This window comes from Scyliorhinus torazame, chromosome 17 (genome assembly GCF_047496885.1).
Source record: "Scyliorhinus torazame isolate Kashiwa2021f chromosome 17, sScyTor2.1, whole genome shotgun sequence".
NCBI classification, from domain to species: Eukaryota; Metazoa; Chordata; class Chondrichthyes; order Carcharhiniformes; family Scyliorhinidae; genus Scyliorhinus; species Scyliorhinus torazame.
Window position 1 is genome coordinate 178,008,043 of NC_092723.1, and position 27,928 is coordinate 178,035,970.

Here is a 27,928-nt window from a genome sequence, read left to right on the forward strand (position 1 = left end):
TGGTGGAGGGATTAATGACCAGGGGGCATAGATTTAAGGGAAGAGGCAGGAGGTTTAGAGGGGATGTGTGGAAAGACGTTGGTGGGATTCTGGAACTAGCTGCCTGAAAGTGTAGTGGAGACAGAGACCCTCCCAACATTGAAGAAGTATTTAGATGTGCACTTGTGATCCCAAGGCAAACAAGACTATGGGCCAAGTGCTGGGAAATGGGGTTAGAATAATTAGAGGTTGTTTTTGACCAGCACAGACATGATGGGCTGAGGGGCCTTTTTTGTGCTGTAGATCTCTATGACTCTGATTCTATCTCCACCCCACACTCGCTGGCAGTGCATTCCACACCTTAATCACTCACTGCATGAAAATAATTTTTTCCATCCCGTGTCGCTTTTGCTTCTTTTGCCAATTACTCCAAACCTGAGCCCTCTGGTTCTTAATCCATTCACAAGCTTCTCCCAACCTACTCTGTCCTGAATCAGATATCCTCTCAGTCTTCTCTTTAAGCGAAACATTCCCAACTTGTCTAATCTATCTTCCGAACTGAAATTCTTCATCGTTGGGACGATTATCGTGAATCTTTTCTGGACACTCTCCGATGCCTTCATATCCTTCTAAAAGTGTCGCGCCCAGAACTGGATCAGTAATCTAGCTGAGGCTGAATTAGTGTTTAATACAAGTTCAACATAACCTTCTTGCGCTTAGACTCCATTCCCTTATTAATAATTTCATTGATTGTTTCAAGAGTTGTGGGCACCACTGGCGAGGCCAGCATTTGTTGTACATTCCTAATTGTTGCCCTTGAACTGAGTCTGTTTGCGAGGCTGTTTCAGAGGGCAGTTAAAAGGCAACAGCATTGCTGTGGGCCTGGAGCCATATGTAGGTTGGGAACGGTGGATTATGAGGTCATTATCACGTTGTTACCTGCAGGAGTTTGCTGTACGCATGTTGGCCAATATATTTTCTACATTACAGCAATAATTGCACTTCAAAAAGTAATTATGAATCGCTTTTTTTTTTTTAACGAGCAATTTTATTGAGGTATTTTAGGCATATAGAAAAAGTGACATTGTACAGTACAAAAAAAAAGAAGTCAAGACACAAATTAAACATAGTGCAAACCACGGCTCTGTTCACGCAAGGACCTGCCTCAATATCCCCCTACTCTACTCTATTCTAACCCCCCCCGACCAGAACATGTGTACATGGTTAACCGGACCTCCGGCGCATCTAGCACACTTGTCCTCCAGCCCGAAGAACCTGCTCATCCGGGCCAACGTCATGTGGGCCCGGTGCACGACCTTAAACTGGATCAGGCCGAGCCTGGCGCATGTTGCGGCCGTGTTTACTTTGCTCAGGGCTTCTGCCCAGATACCCTGCCCCCAAGCTCTTCTTCCCACTTAAGCTGCTTCAGGTCCTCGGTCTGCGTATCCTCAGCTCCCATTAGTTCCTTGTAGACGTCTGAGACTGTACCCTCTCCCACCTCTCCCCTAGAAACTACCCTGTCCTACCTCCCCTTCGGCAGGAGACGTGGGAAGGACGGCACCAGTCTGCGTACAAAATGCTGCACCTGTAAGTATCTAAAGTCGTTCCCTCTCGCCAGACCAAATTTCTCCTCCAGCGCACTCGTGCTCGGAAAGCTCCCTTCCAGGAACAAATCCCCCATCCTCACAATCCCCGCCCACCTCCACAGTCGATATTGTTCGTCCATGTTCCCCGGGGCAAATTGGTGGTTGCCGCAGATTGGGGTCCACACCGATGCTCTTACTGCCCCTACATGCCTCCTCCACTGGCCCCAGATCCGAAGAGCCGCTACCACTATCAGGCTGGTGGAGTACCGTGCTGGCGGAAGCGGCAGAGGCGCTGTGACCAGTGCTGCTAAGCTAGTGCCCCTGCACGAAGCGGCCTCCATCCGCTCCCAAACCGACCCCGCACCCACCATCCATTTCCTTATCATCGCCATGTTGGCCGCCAGTAATAGTTGCTGAAGTTCGGCAACGCATCCCCCCCCTTCTCCTCTGTTCCTTTCAAGCATCACCCTCGGGGACTTCCCTGCCCATACAAATCCCAGAATAATTTTATTCAGCCTCTTAAAGAAGGACCGCAGGGTAAAGATGGGGAGACACTGAAAAACAAACAAGAAGCGCCTATAAATCGCTTTTTGAGAGTGATTGTGAAAAGTGCTATTTGCATTTTGTATGTCTACTCTGTAGAAGGGTTAGTTATCTCAGTTGGCTAGATGACTCGTGTGTGGTTCAGAATAATATCCAACAACGTGGATTTGATTCCCATTCCAGCTGAGATAGACTTGTGACCTGCTCCTGCGAATGGAAGACAATGGAAACTGCAACTTCCAAAAACTGCCAAGAGAACAGTTCGGACTGAAATTTCAGTAGACGATGAGCTCCGGGACCTTTGGGGGGGGACACATTCACGTGCAATCTGCCTGATGTTGTTTTGCAAAGGTGTGCAACCTCTCTCTTTGAAAGGGAAGATCCTTGTCAAAAGGCAGCTGATTGTACATCAATTATTTCTGATCTGGCTGGAACAATGCCTCTGAATTATAGTTTTGTGATTGGTAGATGTACAGGATGTAGTCCTAATAACAATGGCATTTTTAATGTGTTAATGCAATTTCAGAATCAATTGTTACACCGGTTAATCTGTTTAATTTTTATTTGCAGTTATACAAGTTGCAATTTTTAAAACATTGCTTGGTAGTACATAATTACCAGCCCAGCAAATAGTTTGCCAATTCCTTACCTCTTTAAATTCTGTGCTAGCTCAAGGAAGGCCCACTGACTTGCCACGTTCATGTCTTGCCACGCAAGTTCTTTTTCTTTTCTTTGTTACGGGGGGGTGGGGGGGGGGGGTGTTTGTTTGTAAGATGGAAAATATTGTTATTGAAAAATTCTTAATAAAAAAAAAAATATATATTTTTTTTAAAAAGAAGACCAGATTCTGCTCATTGCATGACTAGCTAATAATGCAGCAGTTTTAGCTAATAATGCAGCAGTTTTCACAATGGAAATATTTTGCAATTGGATATTGTGCACCTATATAAGCACTTGCACAATTGTATTTAAAGGAGTGAAACTTATTTTGTAACAGTGCCTTCCTGGGCGGAGTGCACATTGGTGAGAGTAGTTTTCCAGTCTGGCCTGCAAGTGTGCGTACTATGAATAAGTTGCAATTTGAGTATCATGCTGACTTTATTTTCGTTTAGTCAAACATGATTTTTCCCTTCATTGAAGGTTACCCAGCACATCTCCAAGTTAACTTTTCATGCATGACGTTAGGTAATGAGTCCGGGATATAAATGTAGTTATTTTCCTTCATTAGGTTCCATTCGCTCCTTCCATCTGAATTGGAAATTCCCTGTTGTTGCTTCATAATAATCTTTTATTGTCACAAATAAGCATACATTAACACTGCAATGAAGTTGCTGTGAAAAACCCCTAGTCTCCACATTCCGGCGCCTGTTCGGGTACACAGAGGGCGAATTCAGAATGTCCAAATTACCTAACAGCTCCTCTTTCGGGACCTGTGGGAGGAAACCGGAGCACCCGGAGGAAACTCACGCAGACACTGGGAGAACGTGCAGACAGTGACCCAAGCCGGGAATAGAGTCTGGGACCCTGGAGCTGTGAAGCAACAGTGCTAACCACTGGTCAACTGTGCTGACGGATAGGTCTACGGGGTGTGTTTATATTGCAGTCAGACATCATACACATCACACTAATTATCCTTTCTTCCAAAAGGTGGGATCTTAATGTGTTTAGTTATATTGCTTCTGCTTGAGAAAAAAATGCATTAAACTGTGATCTGCTTGGTGTCCACCTAGTGGTGCTGGAGAATATCTGTGGGTAAAACTGTATCAACGTGTATTGGCACACCCTGTGGGAATGCCTGATACCCAGGAATTGGGATCTATCGTTCCTTTTCCATACAGTTAAGATATATGTGCTGGGCAGCAGATTTGCTCCTGAGGAAAAACATTTATAATAGACATGAAGTTTGAAAAAGTCATGTTCTATTTGTGGAATGCCAAATTTTTTCATTGTGATAAATTCCAAATACTTTGAACATTTTCAAAACTTTGTGTAGAATATATATATTTTTTAACCTTAACCCAATTATATCATTTATTTTGTGATCTTAAAATTTAAATTCAAAGTGAAGAGACTTGGTGCTGTTAACCTTTCTGACTTGCCGGCTCAGGCAGCAATGAAGTACATTCACTAACAACAAAGTCTGGATTTGTGTGTCGCTCCGCATATGCGGACTCCAAAAGTGGGATAGTGAGGGCAAATGTCATTTGCCAATGCAAAATCTGGGCCTGTATTTTGTAATGTATTGGGCTAATTGTAGATTGAAAAGACTGCTATATATTTTCAAAACTTCATTTTATAATAGTTATATTCTTCCAAAGGGATGCAGAGATACCAATCAGATCTCTAGTAATCTGGATATGACCAGATATTTTGCAGTTTGTTTGTGATTTTTAAAAATATATTCACGTTTTAATGTTTCTTTAGGTATATGTACCATGTCTTAACAAAGAACACAACTGTGACAGATAGTAATCGGAACCTGCTGGTGGAGACCATTCGTTCTATCACAGAGATCCTTATTTGGGGAGATCAAAATGACAGCTCTGTTTTTGAGTAAGTCTTGATTATGTTCATGGTTTTGCATTTGGGTGAAATGATCGTGAAGCAAGTTCTTTATGAATCCATTTAATCCATAGACAAATATATTGTGTGTGGCTTTGATGTGAAAATGTAGAAGCAAATTATTGCTTGAATAGAAACCTAGAAAATAGGAGCAGGAGTAAGCCATTCGGCCCTTCGAACCTGCTCTGCCATTCATTATGATCATGGCTGATATTAACTTGTCTTCCCCCGATATCCTTTGATCCCTTTAGCCCCAAGAGCTATATCTAACTCAATTTTGAAAACATACAATGTTTTGGCCTCAACTGCTTTCTGTGGTAGAGAATTCCACAGGCTTACTACTCTCTGGGTGAAGAAAGTTCTCCTTATTTCAGTCCTAAATGGTTCACCCTGTATCCTTAGACTGTGACCCCCGGTTCTGGCCTCCCCTCTACCTTGTCATGTCCTGTTGGGGGAATTTAGCATCGCCAATCCATCTACCCTGCACCTCTTTTGGGTTGTGGGGTGAAACTCACGCAGACACTGGGAGAATGTGCAAACTATTACGGACATTGATCGAGGGCCGGGATTCGAACCCAGGTCCTCAGCGCCGTAGTCCCAGTGCTAACCACTGCGCCATATGCCGCCCTCTTCGCGGGCATTTATTGGTCATCCCTAACTTCCCCTTGAGCTGAGTGGCTTGCTAGGCCATTTCCGAGGGTATTTAAGAGTCAATCGCATTGCTCTGGATCTGGAGTCCCATGTAGGCCAGCACAGGATAAGATAAGGGTGACAGATTTCCTTCCCTAAAGGACATTAATGAACCAGATGGGTTTTTACGACATTCGACAATGGTTTCATGTCATCATTAGACTTTTTAAATTCCAGATTTTTAAAATTGGATTCAAATTTCAACATCTGTCGTAGTTCAGTATTCACCCGGGCCTCCTGCACTGTAAATTCTATGATTCTATGAGGTGATAGTGACTGCCTTTGATATCAAGGCAACATTTGACTGAGTGTGATGTCAACAAACATAGAACATTACAGCGCAGTAATGTTTGGCCCTCGATGTTGCGCTGACCTGTGAAACCACTCTAAAGCCCATCTACACTATTCCCTTATCATCCATATGTCTATCCAATGACCATTTGAATGCCTTTAGTGTTGGCGAGTCCAGCATTCCCAGTAAAACTGGTCGCTGGGAATCGGGTGAAAAACCAGAGTTATACCTAGCAGTAAGGAATCTGGCTGTGGTTGTTAGAGGTTTGTCCTCTCTACTCCAGGGCATTGCTGCAGGCGTTCTCAACGTAGTGTTCTAGATCCACACACTTTTCAGCTGCTTCACCATAAGATTAGAAGTGAGGATGTTTGCTGGTGAATGTAGAGTATTCAGTTCCATTCTCAATTGCTCATTCGCTGAAGTGGTCCTGCTTGCATGCAGTAAGACCAGGACAACATTCAGGCTTGGGCTGATGAGTAACAAGTAACATTCACACCATAAGTGTGCCAAGCAATGATAGTCGCCAACAGGGAAATAATTACCACCTACCCTTGACAGTAAATGGCATTACCAACTTTGAATCCATACTAACATCTTTTTCAAAGCCATTACTAACCACAAAACAAATCCAACACATCAACGTTGCAAGAGGAAGTCAGATGCTGCATTTTCTGTGGTGAACAATTCTCCTTATTGCTCCACAAAGCCTTTCCAGCACCGAAAAGGTGTAAATCAGGATTTGATTTGATTTATTGTCACATGTACCGAGGTACAGTGAAATGTATTGTTCTGCATACAGTCCAGGCAGATCATACCATACATGCGAAACATAGGACATACAATAAATACACAATGTAAATACGTAGATGTTGACATTGGGTGAAGCACACTGAGTGTAGTACCACTCCGTAGAGATGATGTGTGGAGAGATCAGATCAGCCCAAGAGGATCATTCAGGAGTCTGGTAACAGCGGGGAAGAAGCTGAATCTTTTTGTGCGTGTTCTCAGACTTTTGTATCTCCTGCCCAATGGAAAAGGGAATAACCCGGGTGGGAGGTCTTTTGACTATGCTGCCTGCTTTCTCAAGGCAGCGGGAGGTGTAGACAGAGTCAATGGATGGGAGGCGGGTTCACGTGATGGACTGGGCTGTGTTCACGACTCTCTATAGTTTCTTATGGTCTTGGGCTGAGCAGTTGCCATGGCAAGCTGTGATGCAGCCAGATAGGATGCTTTCTATGGTGCATCTGTAAAAATTGATTAGAGTCAATGTGGACATGCCGAATTTCCTTAGTTTCCTGAGGAAGTATAGGTGCTGTTGTGCTTTTTTGGTCGCAGCGTCGATGTGTGTGGACCAGGACAGATTGTTGGTGATGTTTACACCTGGGAATTTGAAGCTGTCAACTATCTCCATCTCGGCACCAGCGATGCTGACAGGGGTGTGTTCAGTACTTTCCTTCCTGAAGTCAATGTCCAGCTCTTTAGTTTTACTGACATTGAGGGAGAGATTGTTGTCATTACACCACTCCACTAGACTCTCTATCTCCCTCCTGTATGGAGTGTAATGAAATACTCTGCACTTGCCTGGAGTACAGCTCCAACAACACTTGAAGCTTGACTCCATTCAGGACAAAGCTGCTCACTCGACTGGCACCCATCTTAAACATCACTCCCTCCACCACCGATGCACAGTCAGTGGCTGCAGTGCGCATGATCTACAAAATATGCTGCCACAACTCATTAAGGCTCCTTCAATAGCACCGTCCAAATCCGTGACCTCTACCACCTGGGGCAGGGCAACAGATGCCTAGGTACATCACAAACAGCAAGTTCTTCGCCAAGTCACACGCTGCACTGATTTGGAAAAATGTTGCTGTTCCATCACGATCGCTGGGTCAAAATCCTGGAACTCTTTCCATAACAGCAATTCTAGAAGGTGGCTCACCAACTTCTTTGCAAGGTGAGTTTTTGTTCGGTAATTAATGCTGACCCTGTCGGTGATATCCACATCCATGAATGATTGGGCAGGGTGATGTGGAAAGCTGCTCATGATAGAGGTGGTTTTTGTATGCAAACTAGAACAACATCTGTTCACAAACCCCCACCCCTCCTGTAATGGACATTAATACGTGCATTGGGTTATCAGGGATAGAATCCCTACAGTGCAGCAGGAGGCCATTCGGCCCATCAAGTCTGCACCGACCCTCTGAAAGAGCACCCAAACTAGGTCCAATCCCCCACCCTATCCCTGTAACCCCACCTAACGTTTGGACACAGAGGGCAATTTAGCATGACCAATCCACCTGACCTGTCACATGGACAATGCAACTTTAACAAAGATAATATGTTATGCTGACTACACTCTATTGGTATAGGGACTTCATATTTTTTCCCCTAAATGGATAGCAATTTAATCCTGTCCAGGTTAACAGAGTTCATTGGCTTCTATTCATTCATCAACAAGATCAGCTTCCATTTATATGTGCTGATGTCTTTAATGGAGAGTAGTATCCTTACTTGGTTCATATAGGCATAATTAGTTTAAATTAGATGTCAAACCAGAGAAGGTGATATTAGGGGGTCAAAGAGATGGATTTTATTGCTGGTGGGGGTTTCCGCAGTGTGAGTCCTTTGTGATTGAAGGCATTACTGTCAAATGCATTGCCTCGGAAGCAGGGGATGAGCAACAGGTCTGAGGTGGAGGAATGATGAGCTGAAGCGGAGATCTTGAAGAATTGGAGAAAGTTTTTGAACTAGGGCAGGATTTAAATAAGATTTTTTTACTGAATTTGATGTGTTGAGTGAATCATTGTAGGCGAGTGAGACTTTCTGTTGGTTTGCAGAGTGTTCGATGATCTCAGTTGGAGAAGTAGAGCTGTGTGTCTTCAGTGGTACCCATAGAAAATTATCCACATGACTCCAGAAATAGGGGGGGTCACAGTCTGACTTTACAGGTAGACCATTTAGGACTGAGATAAGGGAAAATGTCTTCACTCAGAGCCGTGAACCTTGGAATTAACTACAGAAAGCAGTCGAGGCCAAACCATTGTAAGTTTTCAAGAAGGAATTAGATACAGCTCTTGGGACTAAATGGATCAAAGGATATGGGGGAAAGGGGGAACAGGTTGTTGAATTGGATGATCAGCCATGATCGTAATGAATAGTGGAGCAGGCTCAAAAGGCCAGACATAACTGAATGGTTGCATGGTCTCCATCTTGGTGTAAGCAGTTCGTGGACTTGTGATGTTGTCGGAGGCGAGATGAGAGTGACGGGAGGGCTGTGGGCTATAAGGAGATGGCTGGTTATGGAGTAAAGCTCTCCATGATAGTCCTGGAATGGTAGCTGTGGACTTGTGTTGACAACCTGTCACTGTGTGAAATAGCTGATTACATTGTATTTGAATGCTAATGAAAACACATTTTCTTTCAGCTTTTTCTTGGAAAAAAATATGTTTGTCTTCTTCTTAAATATCTTGTGCCAGAAATCCGGACGCTATGTTTGTGTACAGTTGCTTCAGACCATCAATATCCTGTTTGAAAATATTAGCCATGAAACCTCTTTGTGTAAGTATATATTCTTTAGTCATTTTTACAAATCAAATTTGTTACAGCTGTCTCTTTGTTTCCTCTCTGAAGCTGTGGGCACCTAGAATGAGTACTAGATGTAAACTAAATTGTTACTGAGACTCTTTTTCTCATTGCATTGAAAAAACTTAGAAGAGAAGGACAATTAGTTTTGTTTTGCTTATGAACTTCTTGTATGACTCCGAATCTTGTTCTCGAAGGACCACTTTTTCACAAAGTGCTCCTTCTATTTGATTTTGATTCTTTATAAATCACTTTGATTTTGGTGATGCTAGTCAGAATGTGGTCATACGTTTGCCTAGATGGAGTGCCCTTTTGGAGGGCCGCTACAGACTCGTTGGGCCGAATGGTCGCCTCCTGCACTGTAGGGATTCTACCCATCTCTGATGGATATTGGTCTGTGTCTGGCTAAGTTTCTGCCTCTTTCTGTGCTCTGTTACTCCCCTTTTCTTTTTCTTTTCGCGACGTAGTGGAGGGTGTTGTGGTAGAGAACAAAATCACCAATGGCTACAGGCTGTTTTTGGAGTGGCACATATGGAGAAAATGTAGCCCTCAGAGTGGCTGTGTTCGCCTCGCCCAACCACGTGGTGTTTCTCAAACCCCTTGCTTCCGAGTAGTTCCTTATTCCTTCACCTTGCACACTCCCCTTCCACCAAACCTTCGCCAGTACCACCGACCCTATCTCTTCCCTTTTGAATACTCAATCCCGTATCGCTTTCTTCTGAAGCCCCTACCCACTCTCTTACTGAGACCCCCTCATCCTCAAACTGAGGCATTTCTTCTTCTCAGCTGTCTTCCACCAATGAGGGTGTTCTTATGTTAAAATAAATTAGAACGAAGAAATAAACTGTCCATTTCACCGTCTCCTTCCTTCTGCATCATGTTTTAGAATTTAGAACCTGTTTCATGACACGATTCGCACTGACCTCTCTCAAATCATAGGTGAGATAATTAGTTGGATTCAAAATTCATTTTTTTTTTCCAGTTAAAGCACCAATAAATGAAGAAAGCACATATTCTTAAAGAGAAAATGCTGGAAATACTCCGCTGACTGGGCAGCATTTGTGGCGGAAGAAACGGTTACGGCTTCAACTCTTTATCAGAACCCATTTTCTCTTGCCTTTCTCTTTGCCTTCATTCTTTCTCTCTGTCTGTTTGCCTGTCTCTCTTTCTCTCTCTCTCTCTCTCTCTCGCTCAAAACAGGGGAAATAAAATAAAAAAATATTTTCATATTTTCCAATTAAGGGGTAATTTAGCGTGGCCAATCCACCTACCCTGCACATCTTTGGGTTGTGGGGGCAAAACCCATGCAAACACTGGGAGTGTGCAAACCCCACACGGACAGTGACCCAAAGCCAGGATTGAACTGCGCCACCGTGCGGCCCTACAGGGGAGAAATATTGAGACATGTACTTGGCTCTGCAACATTGACCTTATTTAAAATGCTTTAAGAAAAGTAATTTTTGTACATGTTAAATTAGGATTTGCTTCTCAAGAAAGATGCAGGTAGGTTGTGCCAAGTACAAACTCACTTTGAACAAATTGTGTAGCTTGACTTGACGGCATCCCCTGAGATGTATATCAGAACAGCAAGGTGCTTTTTATTCTACGTTGATAATCTTCAACCCTGCCCCTTTCTGTGGTAATGACATCTGTGACATGATTACCAAATGTCTTGTCCCTTTAATGAAAAATAACTTGGGTGGGCGGGTAGGGTGGCGCATGAAACAATTTTTACGCAACCGTGGTAATTTGAATTTATGCAAAAGAGGCGTTTCTCTGTTGATGCTGCGTTTCTGTTTGATGAACAAATTCTTTTTTTAAAAGCACTTCTGCATCCCTGCATTAACAGGGAAAACTCAAAGGGTGTGATGGATATATCAGATTTTAATGCTCGTTTATATTTATTAATATATTAATTTTGGAAATTGCGCGCATTGAATACTTTTCTTTCTGGAGTATAAAATGCTCCTTGGTCCGCTGCCATGATGAAGCACACTGATTGCTTATGCAGCTATTCATGTTGCCAGAGTTTCCATTGACTAAACCTTTTACACTTATTATTTTCACAGCAACTTCAGTGTAAGCCTACGTGTGATACTAATAAAGATTCTTATTATTCTCTTACAGATTATCTGCTGTCGAATAACCATGTAAACTCGATCATTGTGCACAAGTTTGACTTCTCTGACGAGGAAATTATGGCGTATTACATTTCCTTCTTGAAAACTCTTTCCTTTAAACTTAACAATCATACGGTGCATTTTTTCTACAATGAGGTAAGAGCCAACTGTTATGGGCAGATTTTCTGTTCTTATTTTTTGCCCATGATCTGTATGTTTGTATGTAAGGGGGGGGGTGCGTTTTCTTGTCCTCGGTGAGTGCCCCAATTAAATAATTCCAACCACAAGCCTTTTGTGAATTTTAAACAAAAGGCTATTTATAATCTCTCTATTCCCAGATTTCTAGGTGTGTAGTGTCACCCTTTTGTCTTGCATACAGTCTCACAAACACACAGATTAGATAAAACAATACATGGCAACTTATAATTAATTACCTGTCTCTTTTGTGCCAGGCCTGTAGATTCTTAGAAGAAAGTGATGCTTTTCAGTTGAGGTAAAGGTCTTGTAAAGTGAAGGGTTCTGAGTAAGCTTTCAGAACATAAGAACTAGGAGCAGGAGTAGGCCATCTGGCCCCTCGAGCCTGCTCCACCATTCAATGAGATCATGGCTGATCTTTTGTGGACTCAGCTCCACTTTCCGGCCCGAACACCATAACCCTTAATCCTTTTATTCTTCAAAAAACTATCTATCTTTATCTTAAAAACATTTAATGAAGGAGCCTCTACCGCTTCACTGGGCAAGGAATTCCATAGATTCACAACCCTTTGGGTGAAGAAGTCCCTCCTAAACTCAGTCCTAAATCTACTTCCCCTTATTTTGAGGCTATGCCCCCTAGTTCTGCTTTCACCCGCCAATGGAAACAACCTGCCCGCATCTATCCTACCTATTCCCTTCATAATCTTATATGTTTCTATAAGATCCCCCCTCATCCTTCTAAATTCCAACGAGTACAGTCCCAGTCTACTCAACCTCTCCTCGTAATCCAACCCCTTCAGCTCTGAGATTAACCTAGTGAATCTCCTCTGCACACCCTCCAGTGCCAGTACGTCCTTTCTCAAGAAAGGAGACCAAAACTGAACATAATACTCCAGGTGTGGCCTCACTAACACCTGATACAATTGCAGCAGAACCTCCCTAGTCTTAAACTCCATCCCTCTAGCAATGAAGGACAAAATTCCATTTGCCTTCTTAATCACCTGTTGCACCTGTAAACCAACTTTTTGCGATTCATGCACGAGCACACCCAGGTCTCTCTGCACAGCAGCATGTTTTAATATTTTATCATTTAAATAATAATCCCTTTTGCTGTTATTCCTACCAAAATGGATAACCTCACATTTGTCAACATTGTATTCCATCTGCCAGACCCTAGCCCAGTCACTTAGCCTATCCAAATCCCTCTGCAGACTTCCAGTATCCTCTGCACTTTTTGCTTTACCACTTATCTTCGTGTCGTCTGCAAACTTGGACACATTGCCCTTGGTCCCCAACTCCAAATCATCTATGTAAATTGTGAACAGTTGTGGGCCCAACACTGATCCCTGAGGGACACCATTAGCTACTGATTGCCAACCAGAGAAATGCCCATTAATCCCCACTCTTTGCTTTCTATTAATTAACCAATCCTCTATCCATGCTACTACTTTCCCCTTAATGCCATGCATCTTTTTCTTATGTAGCAACCTTTTGTGTGGCACCTTGTCAAAGGCTTTCTGGAAATCCAGATATACCACATCCATTGGCTCCCCGTTATCTACCGCACTGTTAATGTCCTCACAAAATTCCACTAAATTAGTTAGGCACGACCTGCCCTTTATGAACCCATGCTGCGTCTGCCCAATGGGACAATTTCCATCCAGATGCCTCGCTATTTCTTCTTTGATGATAGATTCCAGCATCTTCCCTACTACCGAAGTTAAGCTCACTGGCCTATAATTACCCGCTTTCTGCCTACCTCCTTTTTTTAAACAGTGGTGTCACGTTTGCTAATTTCCAATCCGCTGGGACCACCCCAGAGTCTAGTGAATTTTGGCAAATTATCACTAGTGCATTTGCAATTTCCCTAGCCATTTCTTTTAGCACTCTGGGATGCATTCCATCAGGTCCAGGAGACTTGTCTACCTTTAGCCCCATTAGCTTGCCCATCACCACCTCCTTGGTGATAACAATCCTCTCCAGGTCCTCACCTGTCATAGCCTCATTTCCATCAGTCACTGGCATGTTATTTGTGTCTTCCACTGTGAAGACCGACCCAAAAAACCTGTTCAGTTCCTCAGCCATTTCCTCATCTCCCATTATTAAATCTCCCTTCTCATCCTCTAAAGGACCAATATTTACCTTAGCCACTCCTTTTTGTTTTATGTATTTGTAGAAACTTTTACTATCTGTTTTTATATTCTGAGCAACTTTACTCTCATAATCTATTTTGCTCTTTTTAGCTTTTTTAGTAGCTTTCTGTTGCCCCTTAAAGATTTCCCAGTCCTCTAGTCTCCCACTGATCTTTGCTACTTTGTATGTTTTTTCCTTTAATTTGATACTCTCCCTTATTTCCTTAGATATCCACGGTCGATTTTCCCTCTTTTTACCGTCCTTCCTTTTTGTTGGTATAAGCCTTTGCTGAGCACTGTGAAAAATCACTTGGAAGGTTCTCCACTGTTCCTCAACTGTTTCACCATAAAGTCTTTGCTCCCAGTCTACCTTAGCTAGTTCTTCTCTCATCCCATTGTAATCTCCTTTGTTTAAGCACAAAACACTAGTGCTTGATTTTACCTTCTCACCCTCCATCTGTATTTTAAATTCCACCATATTGTGATCGCTCCTTCCGAGAGGATCCCTAACTATGAGATCCTGAATCAATCCTGTCTCATTACACAGGACCAGATCTAGGACCGCTTGTTCCCTCGTTGGTTCCATTACATACTGTTCTAGGAAACTATCGCGGATACATGTTATAAACTCCTCAAAGCTGCCTTGACCGACCTGGTTAAACCAATCGACGTGCAGATTAAAATCCCCCATGATAACTGCTGTACCATTTCTACATGCATCAGTTATTTCTTTGTTTATTGCCTGCCCCACCATAATGTTACTATTTGGTGGCCTCCTATCAGTGACTTTTTCGCCTTCCTATTCCTGATTTCCACCCAAATGGATTCAACCTTATCCTCCATAGAACCGATGTCATCCCTTACTGTTGCCCGGATGTCATCCTTAAATAACAGAGCCACACCACCTCCCTTACCATCCACTCCGTCCTTCCGAAAAGTTTGATACCCTCGGATATTTAACTCCCAGTCGTGACCATCCTTTAACCATGTTTCAGTAATGGCCACTAAATCATAGTCATTCACGATGATTTGTGCCATCAACTCATTTACCTTATTCCGAATACTACGAGCATTCAGGTAAAGTACACTTATGTTGGCTTTTTTACCTCTGTTCTGAATCTTAACACCTCAATCAGTAACCTCTCCTAAGTTTTATATTTCCTCTTCACCTTTCTCCTAATTTTCCTTGTCGTTGAACCCATATCTTCATGTAACAACCTGCTGCGTCGCTTACCATTAATGTTTTCACTTCCCGTTTTATTTCTTTTACTATTACTGGTCCTATTCACTGAGCACCCCTCAGTCACTGTACCTTGTACTGTCGCCCTTTTTGATTATTGACTGTGGCTTCTCTGCCTTACACTTTCCCCCTTACTGCCTTTTATTTCTGTCCCTGTTTTACTACCTTCCAACTTCCTGCATTGGTTCCCATCCCCCTGCCATATTAGTTTAAACTCTCCCCAACAGCTCTAGCAAACCCCCCCCCCCCAGGACATCGGTTCCAGTCCTGCCCAGGTGCAGAACGTCCAGTTTGTACTGGTCCCACCTCCCCTAGAACCGGTTCCAATGTCCCAGGGATATGAATCCCTCCCTCTTGCACCATCTCTCGAGCCACGCATTCATCCTCTCTATCCTGACATTCCTACTCTGACTAGCTCGTGGCACTGGTAGCAATCCTGAGATTACTACCTTTTGAGGTCCTACTTTTTAGTTTAACTCCTAGCTCCCTAAATTCGGGTTGTAGGACCTCGTCCCGTTTTTTACCTATATCGTTGGTGCCTGTGTGCACCATGACAGCTGGCTGTTGACACCACCCCCCGCCCAGAATGTCCTGCAGCCACTCTGAGACATCCTTGACCCTTGCACCAGGGAGGCAACATACCATCCTGGAGTCTCTATTTCGTCCGCAGAACCGCCTGTCTATTCCCCTTACAATTGAGTCCCCTATCGCTATAGCCCTGCCATTCTTCTTCCTGCCCAGCTGTGCAGCAGAGCCAGCCACGGTGCCATGAACCTGGCTGCTGCTGCCTTCCCCTGGTGAGCCATCTCCCTCAACAGTATCCAAAGCGGTATATCTGTTTTGCAGGGAGATGACCGCAGAGGACACCTGCACTGCCTTCCTACTCTTGCTCTGTCTTTTGGTCACCCGTTTTCTATCCCTCAGTACCTTTCACCTGCGGTGTGACCAACTCGCTAAACGTGCTATCCACGACATCCTCAGCATCGCAGATGCTCCAAAGTGAGTCCATCCGCAGCTCCAGAGCCGTCAAGCGGTCTAACAGGAGCTGCAACTGGACACACTTCTTGCACGTGAAGGAGCCAGGGACAGTGAACGTGTCTCTGAGCTCCCACATCGCACACGAGGAGCATGACACGGGTCTGAGATCTCCTGCCATGTCTTTAAACCTTTGGTTAACTTCAACAATTACAATTTCCAAAAATTAAATAAACAACGAAGAAAAAAATAAATAAGTATCCCAATGAAAAGAAAACAGAAACACTGCTTACCAGTCACTTACCAGGGTTGCTGTGGTCAAATATCCAGGAGGTTGGTTCTCAGATGAACTTGAAATTGGAGCAGTTTGGAGACGTCCTAAAGGTTTGGATCTCTTGCTTTCAAGATATTGCTTTTTATTACTGTCATGACCCCCTTGGAAGTCACTGGGTGCGCACCAGCTGGTTCCCCTACCGGGTTGGACTCGGACGGACCCGCAGCTGTCCCGGGTCTGCCAGATAGTTCTGTATGGGGCCCAGTTCTGTATGTGGCCCACCACGGGGTTTGACCTGAAGACCTCTGGCATATACCATGATGATCTCTGAGCTAAGCCTTGAGTAAGGCCTGTGAGGAACACGGGAGATCGTCCTGGGGCATGCCCCCATTCTGCACGAATTCCACAACGGGCACGGGGGGGGTGGTGGTGGTGTGTGTGTCTAAGTTGAAGATGCTGGCCCGCAGCTACGTTTGGTGGCTTGGAATCTATGTGGACATCGAGAAGCTGGCTCAGCGATGTGGACCATGCCAGGAGAACCAGAAGGCTGCGCTGCTGCACCCTTGGGAATGGCCGGGACGACCGTGTGGTCTCACTTACACATCAATGTTGCCGGTACTGTTCCGGGAGCAATGTTCCGGATCATAGTCGACGCCCAAAGTCGCTAGAAGTCCATAAGGTGCCAGAAGTACTGGGTCCATCTCGGTCTACTCTTGAAGTCCCCAACATCACAGATGTTGGTCTTCAGCCAATACAATTCACTCCACTAGATATCAAGAAACAGTTAAAGGCACTGGACACTGCAAAGGCTATGGGCCGTGACAATAATCTGGCAATAGTACTGAAGACTTGTGCTCCAGAACTTGCTGCACCCCTAGCCAAGCCGTCCCAGTACAGCTACAACACTGGTATGTACCCGGCAATGTGGAAAATTGCCCAGGTGTGTCCTGTACACAAGAAACAGGACCAATCTAACCCAGCCAATTAGCGCCCTATCAGTCTACTCTCCTTCATCAGCAAACTGATGGAGGGAGTCATCAACAGTGCTATCAAGCGGCACTGACTCAGCAATAACCTGCTCACGGACGCTCAGTTTGGGTTCAGTCAGAGTCACTCGAGCTTGGTTCAAACATGGACAAAATAGCTGAATGCCTGAGGTGAGAGTAACTGCCTTGGACATCAAGGCAGCATTTGACCGAGCCAAATTAATGAGCCCTAGATAAACTGGAATCGGGGTGAAAACTCTCCGCTGGTTGGAGTCATACCCGCCACAATGGAAGATGGTTGTGGTTGGAGGTCAATCATCTCAGCTCCAGGACATCACTGCAAGAGTTCCTCAGGGTAGTGGCATCGGCTGAACCATCCTCAGCTACTTCATCAATGACCTGCCTTCCATCATATGATCAGAAATGGGGATGTTTGGGGATGACTGTACAATGTTCAGCAACCTTCGCCACTCCTCGGATAATGAAGCAATCCATGTTCAAATGCAGCAAGACCTGGACAATATCCAAGCTTGGGCTGACAGTAGCAAGTTGCATTCAATGACCATTTTCTACAAGAGCGGATCTAACCACTACCCCATGACATTCAATGGCATTACCATTGCCGAATTCCCCATAATCAACATTCTGGGGGTTACCATTGATCAGAAGCTGAACTGGACCCCCCCCACACACACACCAAAAAAAAACCTGTCCACCATCTACAAGGCACAAGTCAGGAGTTTAATGGAATACTCACAACTTGCCTGGATGAGTGCAGCTCCAAGCACACAAGAAACTCCACACCATCCAGGACAAGGCAGCCCACTTGATTGCTCCCCCTCCCACAAACATTCAAGCCGTCCACCACCGCCAAACAGTGGCAGCCGTGTGTACCATCTACAAGATGCACTGCAGTAACTCACCAAGGTTTCTTAGACTGCACCTTCCAAACCTCTGACCACTACCATCTAGAAGGACAAGAGAAGCAGGCAACCACCAAAAGGGCGACAATGGAACACTTGAGGCATTTGTTCATAACCAGGCATTTCCAAAGTGCTGGTGTCTGACAATGGGGCTGCTTTTACTGTGTGGAGTTCGGGGCTTTCATGTCCGCAAACTGCATTCGCCCCATGTGGACCGACCCGTACCATCCGGCCTCTAATGGGTTGGCCAAGCGGACGGTCCAGACATTCAAGCGGGGCATGAAGAAAATGACCAGGCCATGGGAGACCCGGTTAGCAAGGTTTTTATTTTGTTAGCGGACCACACCACATGCCACCACGGGTCACGCCGGCCGAGTTACTCATGGGCTGACTACTTAGGACATGTCTTAGTCTGGTTATCCTGGACATCGGGGAGAAGGTCTGCTGGTGCCATGGCTGATCTGAATTGGACACGGGCTGGTGCATACCGCTCTATTGCTTCGTGCTTGGGGATGCAGTTTGCTTCTGCAGTTTTGGCACTAGTGCTACATGGATTCTGAGTGTGGTGCTGCGCCAGATAGAGCCGGTCTCTTATTCCCGTGTCGGCTTAAGACAGAGTCTGATTGCCATGTGGATCAAATTCGCCACCGCATCCAGGAGCTGCCGGAGCCTATTCCAGATGTCCTGGTCCCGCTTATCCCACAATGCTGCCTTGACCACCTGCCCCTCTGGCCGTCGATGTACAGCCAAAATGCCTGATGCCCACCTATCAAATCCCGATTCAGAAATGGACATCTAGCAATAAGCAGACGCCGACGTCCTTCCGCCCTCAGCTACGCCGCTCACACCGGTCCAGCCAAGACTCTCCGCAAGGAAACGCTGGTCCACGGCGAGGTACACACTCCGTTGATGACTGCAAGCCACCCTCCAGCTAAGAGGACCAGAGTCCCATGCTACAGCTGATGGACGTGGACGATTCTCTGGTGGGTGTTATGACCCCCTCCGAGGTCATGGGGTGTGCACAGTCTGGTTCCCTGTGACCGCCCCCGAATACGGACATCCTTGATGAATGGAGTGGGGCTTCGCCCTTAACAAGGGGAGCCTCTCCCTACATAAACCCCGACCGGAGCTTGGAAAGATTTGCTGTATGAGAAATAAACCGGTGTTAGTTTTGTATCCAAAGGAGTTCCTGTCGGATTCTACACTTGCCATGATTGCTTGGATGACTTTCAACTAGTTCAATGGATTTTGGTTGAACTCTCCCCGTCTACAAACAACTTCTGTTGATAAAGCATATAGCCAAAAGGGTTCCCTCATCCATGTGACTTCCACAAGGTCAGAATCCTTTTCCAAAACAATTAGTGTTATCTGTTGATCCGAATTATCCTATATTGTCGTTTGGCACCTTGAGGTTCATCCAGTTTAGTTTGGATGAGGAAAGCCAGCATAATACAAAGGAAGATAATAAGACCCATTAATATTCGTCTTTTGAGTTTCAGTGGTTCCTTTTCTCCATGGCTGGATCTCTATAGTTCTTTTGTTGATGAGCCATCCTTGAACAAAGGGATGTGTGAATTCCCCAGATATCTGTGAATGTCCATTATTAAGTATTTGCTTCAGATTGAGGATTATCTGGAGTTCAAAAGGCTGAAGGCTGCATGATGTGCAGTGGCCATTTAAAAATTTAATTTTTAAGTGCTGGAACATGATATTGAATTCTTATTTAAACATTGTGTTTTTAGCCTTGTCAGCACACATGGAGATTATAAGTGACATTGAACAAATGTAGATTTTACCTTGGGTTTTGTATTTGATGTGTATATAACATGTTGGAAATATTGTATGATGTGGAGATGCCGACGTTTGACTGGGGTGGGCACAGTAAGAAAGAAGTCTTACAACACCAGGTTAAAGTCCAACCGGTTTGTTTCGATGTCACTAGCTTTCGGAGCGCTGCTCCTTCCTCAGGTGAATGAAGAGGTAGATTCCAGAAACGTATATATATATAGACAGATTCAAAGTTGCCAGACAATGCTTGGAATGCGAGCATTAGCAGGTGATTAAATATTTACAGATCCAGAGATGGGGTAACCCCAGGTTAAAGAGGTGTGAATTGTGTCAAGCCAGGACAGTTGGTAGGATTTCACAGGCCAGATGGTGGGGGATGAATGTAATGCGACATGAATTCCAGTTGAGGCCGCACTCGTGTGTGCGGAACTTGGCTATAACGCAAATCACCATAAAGCTTTATTCCTTAGGGTTGTGCTATTTACCTTTTTGTTCTGTTTAATCCAGAATTAATAGGTAACTTAAAAGCACCAACTGAGGTTTAATTATATGCCAAATTTGGCTAAGGCAAATGTGGGCCTATTACAGGCAGATGTGGGCCTATTACAGGCAGAGTCAAAAGAATGTATCATAGGGAAATGGTAGAAAAACAAAATTATTACTTTGTGTTTGTCTTCACTGAGGATGATACAAGGAATCTCCCAGAATTAGAGATCCAATGGACTAGGGAGAATGAGGAATTGAAGGAAATTTGTATTAGTGAGAAAGTTGTATTGGCGAAATTAATGGGACTGTGATTGATAAGTGCCAGGGACCTGATGACCTACATCCCAGCGTTTTCCAAAATTCTTTAGATTCTGGAATGTTTTCTGCAGATTGAAAGGTGGCAAATGTCATTCTACTATTTAAGGGAGAGTGAAAACAGGGAAGTCCAGGCCTGTTGGCTGTAGTAAGGAATAGTAGGGAAAATGCTACAATTGATTATAAATGATGTGATAAATGAATACTTGGATATTAGTGATCTGATTGGGCATAGTCAATATGGATTTATGAATGGGAAATCATGTTTGGTGAACCTGTTGGATAATTTTGAGGATGTTACTAACAGAATTGATGAAGGAAAGTAGTATACTTGGATTTTCAGAAGGCTTTGATAAATTGTCCCACAGGACGTTGATTAGCAAAATTACAGCACATGGGATTAGAGAATATACTGGCATGGGTAAAAGATTATTTAATAGGCAGAAAACAGAGTAGAATTAAATAAGTCCCCATATTGGCAAGTTGTGTCTAATGGGGTACTGCAGGGATCAGCACTCCAACCCCAGCTGTTCACAATATATATCATTGATTTGGATGTAGGGACCAAATGTAATATTTCCAAGTATGCGGATGACACAGCTAGGTGGGAATGCATGGAAGATGCAAAGCAGTTTCAAGAGGATTTGAGCAGACTTAACAGGTGGGCAAGAACATGGGGGATCGAATATTTTTTTTTTGTCATAGAATTTACAGAGCAGAAGGAGGCCATTCGGCCCATCGAGTCTGCACCGGCTCTTGGAAAGAGCACCCTACCTAAGCCCACACCCCCACAACCCAGTAACCCCACCTAATCCCCATAACCCCACCCAACACTAAGGGCAATTTTTGGACACTATGGGCAATTTAGCATGGCCAATCCACCTAACCCGCACATCTTTGGACTGTGGGAGGAAACCGGAGCGCCCGGAGGAAACCCACGCACACACTGGGAGGACGTGCAGACTCCGCACAGACAGAATATAATGTGGAAAAATGTGAGGTAGGAGGAAAAGATGCGCAGAGTATTCCTTCAATGGTGAGAGATTAGAAAGTATAGATATACAAAAAGACCTGTGTGTCCTTACCAATACATCACAAAATGTTAGGTGCAGCAGACAATTAGGAAGACTAATGGTATGTTGGCTTTTATCACAAGAGGTTTTGAGTACAGTAGTCCTGCTTCAATTGTATAGAACCTTGATTAGGCCACATCTGGAATAGTGTGTGCAGCTTTAGCCCCCTTATCTTAGGAAGGATATCATTGCCATAGAGGAAGTGCAACAAAGGTTCACTAGATTTGTTCTCGGGATGGCAGGACCACCCTATGAAGCGGGTTTGGGCGAACTGGCCTGTAATCTCTAGAACTTTTAACGAATGAGAGGTGATCTCATTGAAACTTACAATATACTTAAAGGAATAGACAGGGTAGACTCACGTAGGATGTTTCCCCTGCTTGGGGAGTCTACAGTTGGGGGACACAATTTCAAAGTAAGGGTGAAGCCATTTGGATCTACGATGAGGTGAATTTTCTTGACTCGAGGGTTGTGAATCTTTGGAATCCTCTACCCCAGAGGGCTGTGAAAGCTCAGTCATCGAGTGTGTCTAAAGTAGAGATTGACAGGTTTCTAAACACCAATACAGAAAGGGATATGGGGTAGTTTGGAAAAATCCATTAAAGTGGATGATCAGCCATGATCTTGCTGAATGGCGGAGTGAGCTTGAGCTGAATCGCTTACTCCTCCTGTGTTCCAATTTTCCAAATCTTCCTGATAACCTTTTTGGTAAAGATGGTAAATAAGCAAGACTCTCATTATATTCTTCCACATAATAACAATATGGTGAATAGGGCCATATTTTGAAGAAGTGTAAAGATAACAATGATACAAGTTTTTATAGAATTAATGTGTTGACTTTTATGGAATTCTCAATGTGAAGTTCTAGCCATTTTAGTTGGCATTTGAAAGATAATTCTGCGGTTTATAAAAAAATCTTTCTCCCTCTCTTGGCCAATATGATGGATGTATAATTTGCTCTGAGGAATCTGGCATTGCTTTTCTCCATCCAGTTAGTAGGACCATTGTTTGCGATGACCCATGTGCTTAACTGGGAAATGTTCTCTCTCTCCTTACCTGTGTGGAAGTGATCCCAAGCTCTGCTGTTAGTAGATGTGGGCGAGAGGCTGTGTAACATTACTGTGTCTCCTCCAACAGTCCCAAACCCAATTGCACTTTTTTTGTTTCCAGTTGCTGCCGCCCTTTTTTGCTAATATTCCAGTCAATTTTCAGGAAATGAAATGCTAATGGAGAAAATATACAAATAGAAACCTACCATTTATTTAATTTTTAAAAGTTCTTAGCAGCAGGATTATATGTTTCATGAAGTTTGATTTGTGTAGTATGCAATAAATTATCCTCTCCAGCAGAGGTCGTATTAGAACCTTTGAAAGAAAAAAATAACCATAGCTATTTCCATATACTACCAAACATTGTTGTTAGTCTCCAAATATGCGTTATGCCAATGAAAACTCCACGATCAACATGTAGGTTTTTGCTGTAAAATGGACTTCATCTGCATATATAACAGAGTTCTTTGTCTGATCACTTTTCAAGTACTATTTGGTTTTGTGGCACTCTTTCGTCCCTCCCTCGGTCAATTTCCCCCCCCCCCTCCCAGGGAGAATTACCAACTCAAAAGTATTATTACACTAGAAAATTCACAGGAACAGACCAGTGAATTCTTGAAATGTTGATTTACTCACCCCCCCCCCCCCTTTTGGAAAACATTTAATTTTTGTTTGATACCCAATCATTTCTGCTTGCTTCTACCTCATTGATCCACTTCACCTTGAGCCAGATTCAAACCCAGTTTCCACGTGTTCTGTGGCATCATGTATCAAATATGCCAGTGTGCTATCCTGTAGCATTTGAATATTATGATGAGGTGGGACTGTATTTTTGTGACTGCCTATAACTTCCAAAAGCACTATCCGATAAGTTGCAGAAAGACCCTATATTGTGTGTGTGTATGCCATACAGATGTCTGGTACTTCACCTAAGCAACCTTGAACCAGATTTAGTTGACTTGATGGGCGAATATTCGTGCATTGTATTTAACTCGAAGGATACTCATGTCCAACTTTCATACACATCCTCTCTCCACCAGGGGTCAGTAGTTAACCATTGGAAGCTGGATCTGTAGCTTGACACCAATTGATGTGGTGCCTGAAAATGGACCATTACCCCGGCTGAGATTGATTTTTCCAGTATAGACCAAGGATATAACTTGGACTCTGTTGCTCAATTCCACAAATGTGGCATATTTATCGTGAAACTATCGCAAAGTTGGATTCTACTTTATGAAATTTGTTTTGTGCTTTGTAACCCCTCTTATTCTTCTGCTTTTCTCTGTGCACTGAGCTCTCTCTCTGACAGAGGATGGGGGGTGTGCTGCTAAAATCAAACAAAGGCTAGAAATACTTAGCAGGTCAGGCTGCATCCAGGGAAATCAACATTTCAGGAACTAGACAATTCCTCGGGACTGGAAGATACTAGAACATAGATCATACAGTTGCAGAAGGAGGCCATTCGGCCCATCGAGTCTGCACCGAGTTGAAACTTTTTTTTAAAAAACGAACAGAACGATAAAAGGAAGAATGTGATAAAAGATGCCGAAGAAATACTTGTGACGTGCTTGGTAGAGACCAGGGTTATATTAACAAGAGATAAAGGGGTGCATATTGAGAGAAATAAAACATACAGAAATAAAAGACATGTAAAGTCCAGAGGATGGACCTTGGACCTGAAACATGTATTTTTGTTTCCCCACGGATGTTATCTGACATGCTGAGGACCATTTCCAGCTCAGCCTGTTCTTATTTTTAGATTCCCATCATATGCATTATTCTTCCCCACCCCCCCCTCCGGCAGATGATATGTTTCCTAATTTTTGCCAATGTCAATCTGTATCCGTGGCCCCAATGGCTTATTCCTAGGTTTCTGAGCTTCTGACAAAAATGTTTAATAATAATAACCACCTTTTATTGTCACAAGTATGAAGTTACTGTGAAAAGCCCCTAGTCGCCACTTTCCGGCGCCTGTTCGGGTAAGCCGGTACGGGAATTGAACCCGCGCTGCTGGCCTTGTTCTGCATCACAAACCAGCTGTCTAGCCCACTGAGCTAAACCAGCCCTATTATAACTCTTTATTGTCACAAGTAGGCTTACACTAACACTGCAATGATGTTACTGTGAAAAGTCCCTAGCCGTAACATTCCGGCACCTGTTCGGGTACAGGGAGGGAGAATTCCGAATTCTCAGCTGGTATGGGAATTGAATCCGCTCTGCTGGCCTTGTTCTGCATCACAAACCAGCTGTCTAGCCCAGCGGTTCCCCATCGTGATGTTGCTAAGTTTGGAACTTCAGTATTGTGGAGCACTGAATGTGTAAATTTACATTCCATCACATTGTTCTTTTCCTTGTTGACATTGCGCTCTTTTAAAAAAAATTATATGTAATGTAATATATTTCTGTCGTATTACAATGCGACCAAAGTCAGATGACATAATTAGATTGGCCATGGATTCTGTAAGACCTCACTGTTATAATATTCTTCAATAGCACCTCGCGTATCTGTCCTTTGTTAGATTCAGTTCTGCTCTTGTCATCTCAATCTCAATTTTCTTTCTAGATATTTTTCGATCTGGAACCCATTCTATCGTCTAATGATTCAGCACTGATTGCCCAACCATCACAACCTTTGAGCTTCAAACTGTTTTGTTGCAGTGCGTTGGTCATTTTTTGGTTATTTAATATTGATCACCCTGAATCTCCCAAGTTAATACCCAACATCTCACCTGCTTAGCGCATTCCAAAAGCACCTCTAAAATAACATAGAATACATTAAAAATAATATATGAAATTTTACTTTGGAGCATCTCCAAGAAGTATGGAACCTTTGACAATTGATCATTTGTGGTGTTAAAAACATACTTGATGAATTGAAAGGATTTTTTGTTATTTAAAATATGAATTGCTAAAGCATTCGAACATGGCTGTTTTAAAAAGTTTACTTCTCCTTTATTTCTTTCTCATGAATTACTTGTAATATTGATCATCAGTAATAATTTCTCAGAAATTTGTCTTCCATTTAACTATCATTCTGACTATAGTTCCGACTTGTCATTTGCTTATTTCAGTTAACTCTCAAAATGTATCTTTGTAGACTGAAGTTTATAACTTGCTTTTCATCTAACTGTGGTCTTCCAATACCATGTGGGCAGGATTCTCCAATCCCGCGGCAGAGTGTCCACACCGTCGTAAACGCCATCGCGTTTTACGACGGCGTGAACGGGCCGCTCCCCATCTAATTCTGGCCCCTACAGGGGGCCAGCACGGCGCTGGAGCGGTTCGCGCCGCTCCAGCTGCAGATCCCGGCGCTGTGGGATCTGCGCTCCGGCGCCAACGAGGACATGTGCAGAGGCGCCGGCGTCAACACGCGCATGCGCATTGGCCTCCTTCAACGTGCTGGCCCTGACGCATCATGGCGCAGGGCTACAGGGGCCGGCACGTAGGAAAGGAGGCCCCCAGCCACAGAGGGCGGCCCGCCGATCGGTGGGTCCCGATTGCGGGCTAGGCCACGTCGGAGGCCGCCACCCGACCCTTACACACCGAGATCCCGCCGGCCCAGAGCAGGTTAGAATGGCGCCGGCGGGCTCAGCTCTTTTCTTCCGGGCTGGAGAATTGACGGGCCGGTCGCGTAGAACGGCCCGCGACTGGCGCCGTGCCAACCACCCCGGCGCCTGTGGCGCCGATTCGCCGCACTGCAGAGAATCGCGTGCCGGCGGCGTGGCCCGTTCGTGGGGATTCTCCGGCCCGGCGCAGGGCTGGGAGAATCCCGCCCCATTTACCTTTAAGGATATGTTTCCACACCTGTGTTACTTGTTGCCAGGAGGTGTAAGAGATTGGAATTTGCTATTTGTTTCTTCTTTTTTCTTTTGGGAAATGCTTGATCTTTTGGGGTGGCATGGTAATAGTGGTTAGCACTGTTGCTTCACAGCGCCAGGGACCTGGGTTCGATTCCTGGCTTGGGTCACTGTCTGTGCGGAGTCTGCACATTCTCCCCGTGTCTGCGTGGGTTTCCTCCGGGTGCTCCGGTTTCCTCCCACAGTCCAAAGATGTGCAGAATTAGGTGGATTGGCAGTGATAAATTGCCTGTAGTGTTCAAAGGTTAGATGGGGTTATGGAGAGAGGGTGGAGGTGTGGGCATAAGTAGGGTGCTCTTTCTAAGGGCCGGTGTAGACGTGATGGGCTGTATGGTCTCCTTCTGCACTGTAAATTCTGTGATCTACAGTTAACACCTTTTGGAAGGCACCATAGGTGAAATTGGAAATCACTGGTACAAACCTACAGCACCTGGAATATTGTGTGCAGTTTTGATCTTCACATTTAAGAGCAGATATAAGTAATTGGGGGCAGTACTGCAAAGGTTCACTGAATTGGCCTATGGAATGAGGGGATTGTCCTATGGTGGGCGGCTGAATAAATTGGACTTGTATTCACTGGAGTTTAGAAGCATGAGGGGTGATCTCATTAAAACGTCCAAAATCCTTGAAGGGCTTTTGGAGGGTGGACGCTGAGAGATTGTTTCCATTGGTCTGGGTCTCTAAAACACAGTCTCAGGATAAGGGGCTGATCATTTAGGACTGAGATGAGGAGCAACTCTTCACTCAAAGTGATGGAATTCTCTACCCCAGCGGGTTGTGGATGCTCCATAATTGAGTACATTTAAGGCTGTGGGATAGACAGATTTTTGGTGTCTGAGACAATTGAGGGATGGGGGAGCGGTCAGATAAATGGAGTTGAAGCCCAAGATTATCCATGATCGTATTGAATGGCGGAGCAGGCTCGATGGGCTGTGTAGCTTTCTGCTTTTTCTTATCTTATGTCTACTGCAAGCAGAGCAGTATGTTAGTGTTCCATTTCGCTGTATCACCATGTCTCACACTCCTCTCAGTTGAAAAGGGCATTACAAAATTTGAAAATTAGATAAATTATCCTTTGTAATTAATCCGCTGATCATTTTACAAGCTCAATTTTTTTCTGTGTCTCATAATTCCAGCACACTAATGATTTTGCCCTGTACACGGAGGCCATTAAGTTTTTCAACCACCCAGAGAGCATGGTCAGGATTGCTGTCAGGACAATTACCCTTAATGTGTATAAAGGTGAGTACAGCATTGTATGATTATACTTGTTAATGC

The 27,928-nt window shown here is 44.2% G+C and overlaps 1 protein-coding gene across 1 annotated transcript in view; it reads left to right on the forward strand.

Annotated features, from left to right (window-relative positions):
* clec16a (C-type lectin domain containing 16A) overlaps nucleotides 1-27,928 on the forward strand; it is a 324,098-nt gene that overhangs the window by 11,780 nt on the left and 284,390 nt on the right. The window contains exons 2-5 of the mRNA XM_072481721.1: nucleotides 4,533-4,661; nucleotides 9,080-9,213; nucleotides 11,365-11,513; nucleotides 27,787-27,892. Of these exons, the coding sequence (XP_072337822.1) occupies nucleotides 4,533-4,661; nucleotides 9,080-9,213; nucleotides 11,365-11,513; nucleotides 27,787-27,892 (518 nt within the window). The remainder of the gene's footprint in view (nucleotides 1-4,532; nucleotides 4,662-9,079; nucleotides 9,214-11,364; nucleotides 11,514-27,786; nucleotides 27,893-27,928) is intronic.